The sequence below is a fragment of the Ostrinia nubilalis genome, chromosome 20, assembly GCF_963855985.1.
Source record: "Ostrinia nubilalis chromosome 20, ilOstNubi1.1, whole genome shotgun sequence".
Taxonomy (NCBI): domain Eukaryota; kingdom Metazoa; phylum Arthropoda; class Insecta; order Lepidoptera; family Crambidae; genus Ostrinia; species Ostrinia nubilalis.
Window position 1 is genome coordinate 2,193,168 of NC_087107.1, and position 14,414 is coordinate 2,207,581.

The window sequence follows — 14,414 nt, forward strand, 5'->3', positions numbered from 1 at the left end:
TTTTTATTTATTTAAACTTGCACATAAAAGTAGAGAAGCAGTAGAGAGCGGATTTAATGCCGGGCGGCATTCTCTACCAGTCAACCATTTTATATTAGTAATCCCACCTCACGTTTACAACACTACGACTCCTGTATGGCGAGGATCTACAGCTTTGTTTTAGTTTGAGGATTTTTACACTTTAATTTGACAATAGTTTAACCCTGCAATTGCAACGCGGTCTTTCCAGACCTAATTGATATACGACTCATACGCTATTCACTAACACCAACAACAGATTTTGCTGTTCTTTTAAGGTTTTGTTTTAAATTGGAATATACGTGTGTTTACATGGAAAATTAGAGTCCAACCATGGTCTATAGGTACATTCTGTATAAAGTTCACAATGTACTTTCTTTCTGCAATCAAAATAACGTAAATTCTAATCGTCCTGGTTCTTGTAGCTAAAAAACTTTAGACCTTTAAAACATAGAAGAATCATGTTTTTTTCTATTTTAACTCTATATTTGTGTTAAAAACATGTAATCAAATAGAAGTAGGGCGTAATTTAGTATGCAAACCCTTAGAAAACTAAAGTTATTACAGCAACCAGCGGCTGCAAGTGTGCTGGATATTTAACTTGTCCGAATGAGTCCCATTTAACTTGGCCAGCGCAACCGGGAGCTAATTATTATTCAGCAGTAATGAAAACATGGGGGAAGACCTAAAGTTTTGCTAATTTGGTTGTTTTTATATAAAACTTTGGAAGCGCATCTGCAAGCCACTATGCAGCTCTAATTATTAGTGGAAAATACCCCTTGAAATAGTTTCGATTACTAATTTTAGGGACAAAAATCTAATTCCAGATTGTAGCTGTCGTACACATAGTTTAGTTTAGGGTTTTGTCTACTAATTGGTAAATATCCCTTTAGTAATAGAACCAAAATAAAATTCAAAGAATTCCATAACAATATTTTTGGTAAACATCTAAATTGGACGCGTACCACATCGAATAACAAACATTTCATTCTCACATAAATTGATCGAAGTGAGTAAACAAATTCATATTATGAGTATGACTTTAGTATGAATGTGTACAGGTCACTGTGTGGAACCAATATGGCGGCATGTTTTGGCGCCAACTTCAACAAGAACACGAATTTGTGATTCAATTGGGTAGTTTGCTCATATGACCCAAATCTAGCTGCAACTGATTTGAGATGCCCATTTAAATGAGTGACAATTGCATTATAATTTAAAATTGCATGCGTGTATTATATTTTGGGAACTGTCTGGCTTCTGAAAACACCTACTTATTTGTTGCTTGCAACAGTGACAAACAATGTATCCCTCGATAATTTTTAGCCAAACCATTCAATAATTATCCAAAATTTTTTTTGTTGTCTATGTTTCATGAATCTACGGGTCCTTAAATATTTACAGCATCCATGGAATCCTTTAGTTTCACCTCCAAAGTTTACAAATCATTCTTATTTATCACCACAACGTAATTTATCTGGACTACCAATTCCAATCTAATAAAATTAAATGTAGCCGCCATTGAAACGTAAATGAAAACGTATTTGACAATATCGCCAAGTTTATCCACCAAATAGACCGACAGTGACGAATTTACTTGCCACCTGATGACATATACAGGGTTAAATTACAAGGGATTTTCCGCTACTTCTAGAGAGCTTCAAACATTGCAAGGGTATTTTTCGTTTAGTTTGTGTAAGATGCAAAGTATTTTGAACCATTTTGAGAAACTTTGGCTCCCCGTAAGTACCTAAACACTACAATTTTGGGACACTTTACATATTTCGTACCCCAATAATTATTATTGGGGTACGAAATATGTAAAGTGTCCCAAAAAGTAGAGTCAAACCAAAGCCCAGAGGTAGAGCATCACTAGTGCTACCCGAATCATCGCGAAAATAATAAATAAATCTATATAAGGAAGAAAGATTTACAAAAATCGAATGAACGAATGACAGTGAATGAAAAATCTCAGAACATACTTACATCGGAGTGATTCGGATAGCCCTAGTGATGCTCTACCTCTGGACTTCAGCTATACATTATTTTTTGGGACACCCTGTAGCATATTAGTTAGATATCATGTTATTTTCCTAGAGGATCTAGGCCTATCTCTATACAATGCAGCGTTTTTGATTAACAAACAGTCGTTGTAAAATTAAAGTAGCTGTCCCAATTCTGTAAGATCTTTTACTGTTACAACTCCACACTATCCTTGCAATGTAATAATGTAAGCTTCTTTTATCCCCGGAATATGTAAAACTCCAAAAGAGACACAAATACAGGTGATAATCCTTCTTTACATCCCAAAATCGGTTTGGGGATCTCTCTAAAGTACCTGCCTACGTATTTGTAAGAAAAAATACACTGTTTTCCTTCTGTGAAGGCATTTGCAATAAGACACAAGGTATTGTATGCATGCAGCAGTTTAACCCAAAAAAGAAAGATAAATCATTTCAATTCAATTTCCCATAAAAGTTTGCCAATAAACAAATAAAATGTTTTATGCACAGGAAAGCTAACGATAATTTTAAAAAACGAATTAGTAATAAGGTTCTGAACTCTCATTTCTTTATATTATTTGAAACTGAAATAATGTCTCATATGAGTCCCGTGGTTCTTCAAATATTGGTATAAATTAATTATGTCTTCATGCGGTTTGCAAACATTTGACATTGGTTACACATGGAACGTTCCACCGAGCAACTGTCACCTTTCGTCGCGTACCAACAAAATGAGACGCAAAGATTAAGTTTCAGGATCACGCGCAGATCAGCCTTATTGCAGTTCGGTTTGGGTGCGGCAATTTGTCCCCATTAGGGAGACAGGGGTCTGTTTGCGTATCGACTGTCGATGTGCTCTGTCCTCTGCATTATGGGAGCTGTTGTTTGTATGTTTGTTCTATTTGCACACGTCTGTTGTCGGTCTTTTTCATTAAACATGCTTTTGCAGTGTTTTGGGGAAACTGGGCTTAATTTAGTTAGCTCATTTCGTACGAGGAGACAATAAAGAAACGATCTAAAAGGCGACGTGATGTGTCTTCATTGACAGCATACATTTAGGTATAGCTTCGTAAAAGCCGTTAATACTCTATTTCCCTAAAGTACCGCCAACTGACTATTTTTTGTAGATGTCAAGTTACTGTCCTACTCGTATACGTTAATTGAAAACTGGGTCTCCAGAGCTGAAATAACTATTTTTCTAGATAAATTGAGCCTGAAATTAATGGTTAAGGGTGACTTTCCAATTAAATGTTTATTGGGCTTTTTCTTTCACGAAAAAGAACGTCTGACAAATCAAAATGTTGTGATATTTAAACATGTTTCAGACGTTCAGAAAGCATTTGCAAACGTCACCGTTAATATGTCGCGAAAACTTTTGCTTTGAAAAGTTACCGTCTCTTTGAATTCAGTCAAACAGGAGAAATGACTGGGCCTCTAATATTTCAAGATTTTCTTTGAGAACAAAGTATGGAGGTATAGTAATATTCGTCTACGTCTAAAGGCGTCGAATTATTCACGTAACATGTCTCAGTTTTCAGTATATCTGTAAATAGGTAGGCGTTTTTGGACGTCGTTCAGTTTTTTATGCTTTATTAATTTCATCATCATCATCATTTCAGCCATAGGACGTCCACTGCTGAACATAGGCCTCCCCTAATGCTTTCCACGTCTTTATTAATTTATTGGGTACTAATTGGAATGGACCTAAAGTTTAATATCGTAATAATTCATGACTCTATTTTCTTCTTTGTTGTTGAAGAAATTTAAAAGAAAATTCTCATTTATTTTTGTTCAATCGTCACACATAAGTATCCACATACTTTCAAAATTATTTAATTTATTTATAAATTCTAAATATGGAGCAGAAGATTCCTGAAAAACCCTTTAAAAGTCAAACAGCTAAGGATAAAAAGTTCTTAATTCACAGTTTGGAACAAGATTATCTCCATACTAATTAGGCCTAGTCCATATACTATGGTAATAATTGGCCAACCTCACATTTGCATGTCAAACAGATGGGTGACATTTGCCGGACGGTTTTACCCACACTTTTGTCACTGTGTTACGAAATGCGGACAAAAATCCTGTGATGTAAAAAAAACATCTGTGTAAATTACACTAGGCTTAGTGAATACTTATTAAAATTTCAAAGTGTAATTTTATTTCAAGTTCCTGGTCAAAACCTCCGAATATATTCAGCGTCTTTCTTTCTGTGACATGCTGAAATTTACAAAAGCAAGAGCTTATTATGTCCAATGACATAATAATTTAATTCTTAACGTTGCTTGCAACGTAAATTGAATTGCAAGTTCAATCAATCATGTATGTAATTCAGGCCCCAATTAAAATGTCACCAACACATTTACCTACTAGTGTGAAATTAACGAAATGCGACCCACGCAAATCATTTCGTCGCTTAAATCAATCGGAGATCAATCCAACGTAAACCACTAACTCGATGCAATAGGCAGTGGACCGTCCAACTAATTTGCAACGATGCCGCCATTTTGAAACTTAGTTTCCCGCCCGCAAATCTGATTAAGAGTCCGCGCGCGCCAAAAACTGACAGCTGACGCCATGATGGATTGTCTCTGGTCTTTATGCGTCGACACGCGCGCCACCGCGGTTAATTACGAACTTAATTGCTTCCCGGGACAAATAAATATGTAAATAGTGTCCCTTATTTTAAAGAAACATTAAAGTTAATCTGCAAGATAATTGGAAGGGCAGCTTTAAAATCAAGCCGCAACATGACCTGTATCACAATTCTTAATTAACTTCATAGAGGTTCTCGCGGTAAAATAATTAATTTGTTAATAAGAAAATATATTTTTATCCAATTATAAATAAGACGTTCTTTAAGTTTTTTTCCTCAAACTAATTCTACGATACAACAGCTATTAAATCTGTTGGATCTGTTGTAAACACAGTTTGAAATTGAGAACAAACATAAAGTTTGTCCATGTATAGTCAGCAAATAGAAAGAAAACATAAGTGTATTGCAGTCGACAAACAGCGGTGTTTAAATAAAATCAAATTTTCAATAACTTCAAACGCGGTTTCTCTGAACGTTAATAAATTGTAGTACGAATAAAACCAATCTGAGAAGATTTCCTGGGGGAACGCGTGTGATTGCGCGCGAGCAAACAACTTTGACATTACCCTTTTTTAAGAAATCCAGAGACAAATACTGGCAGTTAATACATATTTACATAAAAACAGAACAGAAGGTCCGGTTAGAACGTGCCTGTGATAATTAGGTACATAAAAAGTTTAAAAAATATATTTTATGTCAAAATCAAAATTATAATATTTTTAATAGGTTTCGTGAATATTGTGGCCATTATCAAGGTAGTTCAATAAGATAAAGTTATTAATAGAAACTGTTGTTCTTCTTGATTGATGAGGTTACATTGCCCTTGCCAGCCATAGGGTCTTACTACAAAAAAGTTAAACGCGCGTTAAACTTAATTTAAAATATCATTTTCATAGTAAACGTCAATTTAAACAAGTGTTTAACGCGCATTTAACTTTTTGTGATGAGGCCCTAAGAGCCGTTATGCTTTAAGTATTATACTATTGATGCTAATATGTTACATAACATAATACATAACATAGAAATATTAAATTGTCAAGCTCGAATCTAAGATGAAACAATATTATAAACCCTCCTTCTGGCGCAGTCGGGTAAATACAGGGGATATTCTTCGACTACCCACGCACATAAAACGCAGAGATGCGGTTACTGGCCTGACCTATTTTCCATTCTAATCTTTTTTATTAAGTCACCTGTAAATAGTGACGCAATATTAGATAAGTTTGTATGGTGATAAAATAAAACTACATTGTCAAATGAACAAATAAGTAGGTACAAATATTATAGTAAAATGAAATGGAAAAGGTTCTACATGTATACAAATCCGACAGTTTAAAATATTTCACGGAAATACAAACCTTTCATAATATCAGCATTACTTATTTCAATCAAACCTTCTTTATCTGCTTGACTTGCTCCGATAATTTGAAATCCTGATTAATTTTTAATCGATTCCTTTTCAAATAATATTTCAGGCTTAATTCTCTTTAGCTTATTTTAAAAGTTACATTTTATTACATTTATCTTCGAATAGAGTGCAGTTAGATAAATCTTTTTGTAAAATAGAAATATGTGGACGTATAATCCACAATGTTATTATAATTTCTTAGCGAATAGAGTCGCTTCTCAAACTAAATTTTAAATATCCACAATGTGTATTTATAGGTAAAGTTGCAGTATCGTTAATGGTTATGCTTTGTAAAATTTGGAAGTTAAGCCCTCCTACCAACTCTTCATAGACATCAACCTATTTTTGAATTATTTATTTAAAAACTTGTTTCGGTCGTTTTAGTCATTTTTTTCTCGTCCCACTCGTTGCGGAAAATGAAAACGAAAAACAAAGCCCAAATGGAAAAACAGCATAAGTTTATTTAGGTTTGTAATTATCTTCCCAATAACGCGCTGTAAAAGATTCATGAGGGCAGTTTTTACAGATGCTTTAAAATATAAAAACGTAACGCAAACCAAGGCATATGGAAGAAAATTAACAGTTAGAAATGAAGTTGGTAAAATTCAGGAAAACTTTTCAGGCTGAATCACATTTTCGTTCTGAAGCTGCAGTTAATAATCGATCCTTGTTCTTTTACGCTCAAGGCATTTTTCGGCACCACTACGACATCGGAACATACATTACACACATAATGTAGGTATGCCAGTATAATGAAAATATTTAGACTATGAATGCTGTAGTGCCCGAGCAGGGCTCATGTTTAGCTCTAAGTCACTATTAACATGCTGATTATTATGATACAATGAATAAATTAATTATGAATATCAGTCCGAGTGCTACTCCCAATGTAGTCGAAGAAACTGGCAGCATTATCCCTTTCTTTATATTTCTCTTTTTATTAGTTTAACCAGCCAATATCTCTTTTGTTTCGGCACAGTGTCACAACATTTTACGGTCGAACAATGAAACTTATCATACTTTTGCAAGTGACATGACACGACGTGGCCCGGACAGACAGCCGGATAATTATTATAGCGAATTAACGTATGCACGTGCCGTGTTTTCAATAATTGCATTGTGTACTTCATAATTGGATTCTCATTTTCAAATTGATGAATGTAATGAGTAATTTTGACGCCCATGGGATACCTAATGGTTAGAGGTTGAGTTTCCTCCTTACCTCTAGTCTTGATTAGATTTCCGGGTTGAACCCGTGATGCTAATATCTGACAACAGGTTTAATTAACTGTGAAAATTAGAAGATAACTAAAATAGACAGATAATATTCGAAGATGTTAATCGAATTTTCCAACAGGTAGGCCTTCGGATAAACATGGAAATGCTAAATGACGACAGAAATAAGGTAGAAAATGAAATATTTTAAAAGTAATTTAAACGAAAGGACGTTTTAGCTTTACATATCGATTGTAGCAGTTACTTTGATAACTAGAGGAACGTAAAATTATGCTTAGAACAGTGTTGCCAGCCTCGTAATGTATAAAGTAACGGCCAATTTGCCTACAAAAGGAGTTCGCTCAAACTCAAATTTCGGGGCCACCTCAACGAAATTGTTGCCGGCTTGTTGCTATTTGGTAATGGGGTAATTTCCCCTGATTATGGGGAAATATTGAACTTGAAACGTTCTTTTTAAAGTGAATCTACGGCCGTCCTCTGTGGACGCTCGGTGAGATTGTTTTCGGGAACGTAGTTTGTGTCACTTTAATGTATATGAATTAGGTAAAAGAAAGCTTAAACCATTTCTATTTATAAACCGAAAAGACTAGAATGAAAACTCAATAAAGGTTGTAAGTTTTCAGATACCTAAATAAAGTTAAACAAGTTATTTAATTTTTAGCGTTAAGAGTCGCATCTCAAATTATAAATAACTTGAAAAATCGAACTGCCTAAGGCTCATCCAGTTCGACGGGTTCATCCAGTGTCTAAGTAGCTCAGTTGGAAGAGCAGTCGCCCGGCAAGCGGAAGGTCGTGGGTTCAATTCCCGCCTTAGGCAGTTCGATTTTTTCAAGTTATTTATAATTTTCAAACTTAAACAAGATATTGTCAGTGTTTATGAAGGAAGTGTGTACGAGTATCTATTATACTCTAACGCCCGCCGAAACGATGCTTGCTTAAGTGAAGCAGCAAATCGAACGCACAGCGTTGAATAGAGCTCTGTGATTGTTTCTTATGAGACCTTGTGCGTCCACGTCACAGAGCACTGTGAGACCTCATCGTAATGTATGTGAATATGGGCATAAGTGATATACTTAGGCTGAGTTGCACCACCTAATTTGACAGTAACTATAACGATAACCGGTGTGTTTTGTATGGAGTTTGACAGATTTTTGACGTTTGCCAAAGTTAAAGTAAGATGGTGCAACCCAGCCTTAAAGTTATTTTTTACAATACCGTACGTACTTTTTACTAGAAGCAAGCTATTAATCAGCATCTGGATATAACAACACTGCCTTTCTGAAGTTTCTTACACGCATCGAAGTGAGTACAAACATGTCCGTACATTCTGTCCCGAAGTTATGCGCACCTGTTGCGCCTTCGAAACTTCTTGGATTTACTGTCTTAGGAACATTTTCAGAGAAATAACTTCTATCGCTTAGGCTTTTGTCAGTTACAGTGAGAATATGCTAGAAATTCCTGTCAGATTTTGAAGGATCTAGGCATCCATGGTAATCCATATTAGGGACGTTAAGGAATACAACGAAATCGTTTCAGGATCTATATAATCAATTTTTTCTATTTTATTTAAGCAATCAAACTAAAGGGTCCTCAAAATAATTACCTACCCATAAAATATGTAATCGGAGATCACAAGAATCCTATTTTTAAGATAGCCGAGCAGATAGAAAATCTTAGCGTCTTTTCCAATGAAGTCCTATACAACTCTGAAAAATCCGTTGTGGTTAAACGCAACCTACTAACCAGGAAAGCTGAAAAAAGTCTGACTTGAAAGATTTGATTACCCGCAGACAAACACAGGGCTGGTGGAGCTGAACAAAACACAATTCGACACCTCACGTGTTGCTCCAACGTCCGTCGTTCTAATTTAGCGTTTGACATGACTCGTGTAGGTACAGTCAGCCTCAAATAGTTCTTGGCACCCAAAGTACTTAGCTAGAATTTCGCAAACGTCTTTATTACAATAGGCTAGTTTCTTAAAACAAATCTTTTAGTCCGTCAATAACATTATCAAAAAATATTGGACACGTATAATTTTAACCCGAAGGTAAACTGGATGAGAATGCCTTATGGCATTATAGTCCAGTAGAATTAGCTTTTAAATCGGAAATAATTCCTACAAAAGATTTTATTGTTTTAATGGCTTCATTGGTTGCCCATTAAGACTCTCCTAAGTTTTCGACTTCGACAGAGTTGTGCTTAAGTGGTGGGGGCCCCCGAAAGAGGCATTTTTTCGGTTTTCCGGTTATACCGCGTAAAGGACTTACCCTATCAAAAAGTGGTCTTCATGACGGTTGAAGGGCACTTAATCCTGCATTGAATAAGACCAAATTCATATGTTTTGGACAAACCGTTCTCGCGCTAATGTTCGGCAAAGTAGAAAATATACGTATAATTAATGACCCTCTCCACGTCAAATGGTTTGTTACCCACAGGCTTCCAAGTCTTGAAAAGGGCCACCTCAACCAGTGTAACCCTATCAAGGCTTACGAGCTTGATGCGCCTATCCTTGTCCGTCCCAGCCGTTCCTTAACTGCGGTTGCTGCACCTCTTCCTGGCACTCACCTGAACGACTCTGTGTTACCTACTGTGGCTGCCCCTCTTCCTTGTATCCTCCTGCATGACTACGTTGCCTAGCCGTATGCCTGGTCTAAGGTTCGACGCCAAAAATCAACAACAACAAGTTCATATTAAAACGCTGAAGAGTTTTTGTTTGTTTGTTTGAACGCGCTAATCTTAAGAATTACTAGTTTGATTGAAATCATTATTTTGTGTTGAATAGCTCATACATTAAGGAAGGCTATAGGATATATACAATCACTCTACGACTAAGAGAAGCGAAGCAGTAAAGAAAAATGTTGCAAGCACGGAAAATAGTATTTAAACTATTTTCACGCGTACAAAGTTGATTTTGTGGCGTCGAACCTTGGACCAGGCATATAGCTAAGCAATGCAATCGTACAGGAGGGTACAAGGAAGAGAGGCAGCCACATTAGGTAACACAGAGTCGTTCAGGAGAGTGTCAGGAAGAGGTGCAGCAACCGCAGTTAAGGAACGGCTGGGACGAACAAGGATAAGCGAATCAAACTCGTGAGCCTTGTTAGGGTTACACTGATTAAGGCGACCCTTTACAAGGCTTGGAAGCATGTGGGTAACAAGCCATTGGACGTGGAGAGGGTCATTAATTATACGTATATTTTCTACTTTGCCGAACTTTAGCGCGAGAACGGTTTGTCCAAAACATATGAATTTGATCTTATTCAATGCAGGATTAAGTGCCCTTTAACCGTCATGAAGACCACTTTTCGATAGGATAAGTCCTTTACGCGGTATAACCGGAAAACCGAAAAAACGCCGCTTTCGGGGGCCCCCAACACTTAAGCACAACTCCGTCGAAGTCGAAAACTTAGGAGAGTCTTAATGGGCAACCAATGAAGCCATTAAAGCAAAAAAATCTATTGTAGGAATTATTTCCGATTTAATCAATTTTTGTGTTTAATTCTACTGGCCTATTAAGTTCACCTAATGTTAATATTTTGGCATTGAAGTATAAATAAATAAATAAATTTTTATTTGTCAGTCATATAAGTAATTACGAAGTTATGATGCGTTGAAGTTCCGTGTGACGTCACAAAATGCTACACTTATAAGCACGCCTTGACGTTACGGGCCTCTTTTTTTAACGTTGGTGCGCTTTATCTCTTTCAATTTTCATTAGTTTAAAAAAGTGAAAAATTCATGTCGAGTATTTTTTTATAAGTTAACCGACAGACTAATACAAACTCTTGCTTTTTTACCCGGGAAACATCCCAATTTGAGTAAGGACTTAGGGATTTAGGACTTTTTGCCCACTTTGGGTGTCACGAACTGTTTGACGGTGACTGTACAAAATACTACCAAAAACAGAAAGATGAAGATCCTTACGTGCACGGAACCCTGCCAGGTAGGCAGTAGTAATCAAAACGGAAACATTTTAGCAAATATTTAATTATTTCTTTACGCAACTCTCGCGCGAGAGCTCAATAAAAAATTAATCATCCTTATTTTCAAGAGAAACAATGAATTAGAGTTTCAATTCTCGACTCGTTTTTACTAGACTTTTAAATCTTCTGACCTGGAAGAGCTAAGGAGATTCTAGACAAAGATGTTTTAATTGTTTGCTTTATTTAAAACCAGGTATTATTATTGGGACTTGGGATTCCGCGTACTTATCTCTACATTTATTATCATCGATATATCGTCCTAATTAAACACAAACTTGACTTTCCAGTCAGTGATATCAGCATCTCCAATTAAGTTTTGGTCGGAAAACCTACAATTTAGTATAATTATAATAAATTAGTGTCTGTACGTTTTTCCGCAAACGATTCCCTCAATGCCTTTACGCCTCCTAATGAGTAGTTTCGGATCTTTATTGGGGCATCTCTACAATTTAGAGCGTAACTAGACAAGGCAAAATTTTCGACCATTGGTAAAAATTTTCAAGTCTTTTTAAGATCACAGAGGCTCTAGCTAGAATTAAACGAGGTTTTATCCATTTAATCTTCTTCTTTTTCTATCCTAGGTATTAACTTTAAAGGTCGACTTACATACTCAATCGGCCCGACGGCTCTTCTTTTCTTATTTTCAGATTGATTCAAGTCTACAAGAGAGGTTTGGTTGCCATAAAACCGAAAAAAATAATCTAACCCAACTGGAAACGATAAATAGGTACAATAGTATTTTTGAAATTTTTGTGGCCCAGGTCTCTGGGATTTGAACCCAGAGCTGGCGGACCAAAAGAAACTTAAACCTTGGAGACGTTTCGAGTAATTGTGTACGTAAAAATGGGAATGTAGCGAAACGATTTCGAAAATCTCACGAATAGAATATAATCAGGCGTCAACTAGTCGTTACATGGATACTTACTACGTGACATTTTTATAAAATTTACAATGTAGAAGACTGTCGAGTCTCTAATACTATGTAATATCAGGTTATTGAAATCCATATTGCATTTTTCTCTTTGTCTCTTCGCCCTTACATTTCCGTTTTAAATGAAGTTAAGTCCGCCTCTTATAGATATTGTGCAATGAATCTTCAATCATCTAACTAAATATATCTAAAGTTTTAAGATCGTAACGAAACTTCTTGAAATAACAAAATCCTGATCAATGATTTCTGAACTTTCAACCAAGGCTTAAAATGCAACTGAACCTAAGCGGAACTTTTTACTTTAAGTAGCTTTTCGAACATCCAAAATAAGCTTTGAAGATACAACTTTCAGTTCTGAAATTAAAACTTTCATTGTTTCTAATAAAACGGCAATACCATAGTTAACTGTTACTTTTTGAAGCAAAACACTGCAACTTTTTTATGAAATTGTAGTCTGTCTATTATAAAACTGCCTAATTCCTAATTTAGGTGGTCTTATCGCTAGAAAGCAATTACTTCCAGAAACCCCAACAGAAAACTAAATATGCATTGCATTTTAGTATTGTGGGATTTTTAATTATAGTAGGGAAGAGACTAGAAGAGTGCTAAGCGTAACTGGATTTGCAACATATCTTATGACTTGAATAAGAGTCTGAAAATTAATAGTGAATGAGTTTCTTGCGCTGCTTCTTTTCAGCACTGGCCCATTTATTGTCCTGAAGCAGTGGTAGCGTTAATACTGGGACGTGTAAAAGTGCTTTTCAAATGCCTACTTGCAAAAATAAAATTAATTTCGTAAATTTTTACTGAATTTTATTTTTTTAAGTTATTCTACTGCTCTTTTATTACCTAATAACTCAAGGCGCAAAATGAGACTCCGTCAGAGTAGATCATACTAATAGACAGCTCTTTTCATAAAGGCTGCAGACATACGGCATTTCAAGTACATGAAAATAAGCTCTCGTTTTGTAGTATGAGTAATATCTTTTGTAAAGTGGATTTGAGTTGTTTTTAGATACTTAAAAAGTAGTTGAAAATAGACAACTCTAGTTAAACGTTTTATCCGAAACACGTGTGGAAAATCTATTATAATAAGGAAAATCTTCCAGAATTACGAGTCCCAAATTCTTAGTTTTTTATCCTTTCGATACGTTTAATCCGATCCATTGGTGGTACCAATTTAGCTGTCTTTGTGTCGTATTTGTAATAGATGAATACTTTATCAGTGATCACACACTGGTATGAAAAATATGAAATATTTAATGAAATAAAAGGAACTTTCACAACTTTCTCGCAGCTCGCGTTGTGGTATAACTTTTCTTTTAACTTTGATTTCAAGCTGCCTTGAGAGCTGTTGCAAAACGAAAGAATACTAGACATTATCGTAATTAAAAACGGAATCGAACCCGCAACTTCGGTGCAATATTCTTTGACATAGTTGCTTTGAAACTTTTGCAATGAACGAAACAAAAGCTCTTCGCTGGCCGCAATAATTCTAGATATTTTTTAATTTCGTGTTTTCGTACAAAGATATTAATTGTTGGTTGTTTCGTACTTTGTAGCGTGTGTTCAAACAACTTGGAAGTAATCACTTAGCTCTGTATTGCAATTTGTATTCTCGTCCCTTGTTTTTGGGAAAACTTTACATAAAAGTAATCTCTTAGTAATGTTTGTAATCATTTAAAAATAATTTTAATATTGTATTAAAGGAGAATAACTTTCGAAATCAATTTTATGCTTACAGCATACAACCGGTATAAAATATGTGAGAAATAAAATTAAATCATCATTCAATATATTTCCTATTATTTTGCTCATAAATAAATTAATTTGCCCCTGAAAACCCCCTAAAACGAAGTTTTAAAACTTTTAAAAGTAGAAAAAAACTTTCAAAAATCCCCTCATTTTATAAAATACTGCAACCTTCAATAAAAAAGTGAAAAAAAACTTACCTTCTGGACATGTCTGCTACGGGTCTACGAAGTGCTACGAGATGCGTGCTACGGCGGCGTCGACTACGAATGCCGTAGCGGTGGCCGCGCGCGCTTATAAATGGCCGCCCGCCCCCGCTGTGCATCCACGCCGAATATCGCGTTGATTGGAATTAATAGTGTTTTTTTTATTTCTGTACATAGATTTTTATTTCTGTATATTGCTGGTTTTGGAATAATGTAATCTTGAGGTAGAGTACTGGATGGTCAAAAGTTGTATTTTGCTTGAGAAAGGCTTGCGTAGATTT

General features: G+C 35.5%; 1 protein-coding gene across 1 annotated transcript in view; it reads right to left on the reverse strand.

The window, feature by feature from the left end:
* The window catches only part of LOC135081453 (myosuppressin-like), a 32,719-nt gene extending 18,523 nt beyond the window's left edge, over positions 1–14,196 (reverse strand). The window contains exon 1 of the mRNA XM_063976149.1: positions 14,128–14,196. Coding sequence (XP_063832219.1) covers positions 14,128–14,138 — 11 coding nt within the window. The 5' untranslated portion in view covers positions 14,139–14,196. The remainder of the gene's footprint in view (positions 1–14,127) is intronic.
* Positions 14,197–14,414: the final 218 nt, after the last annotated feature.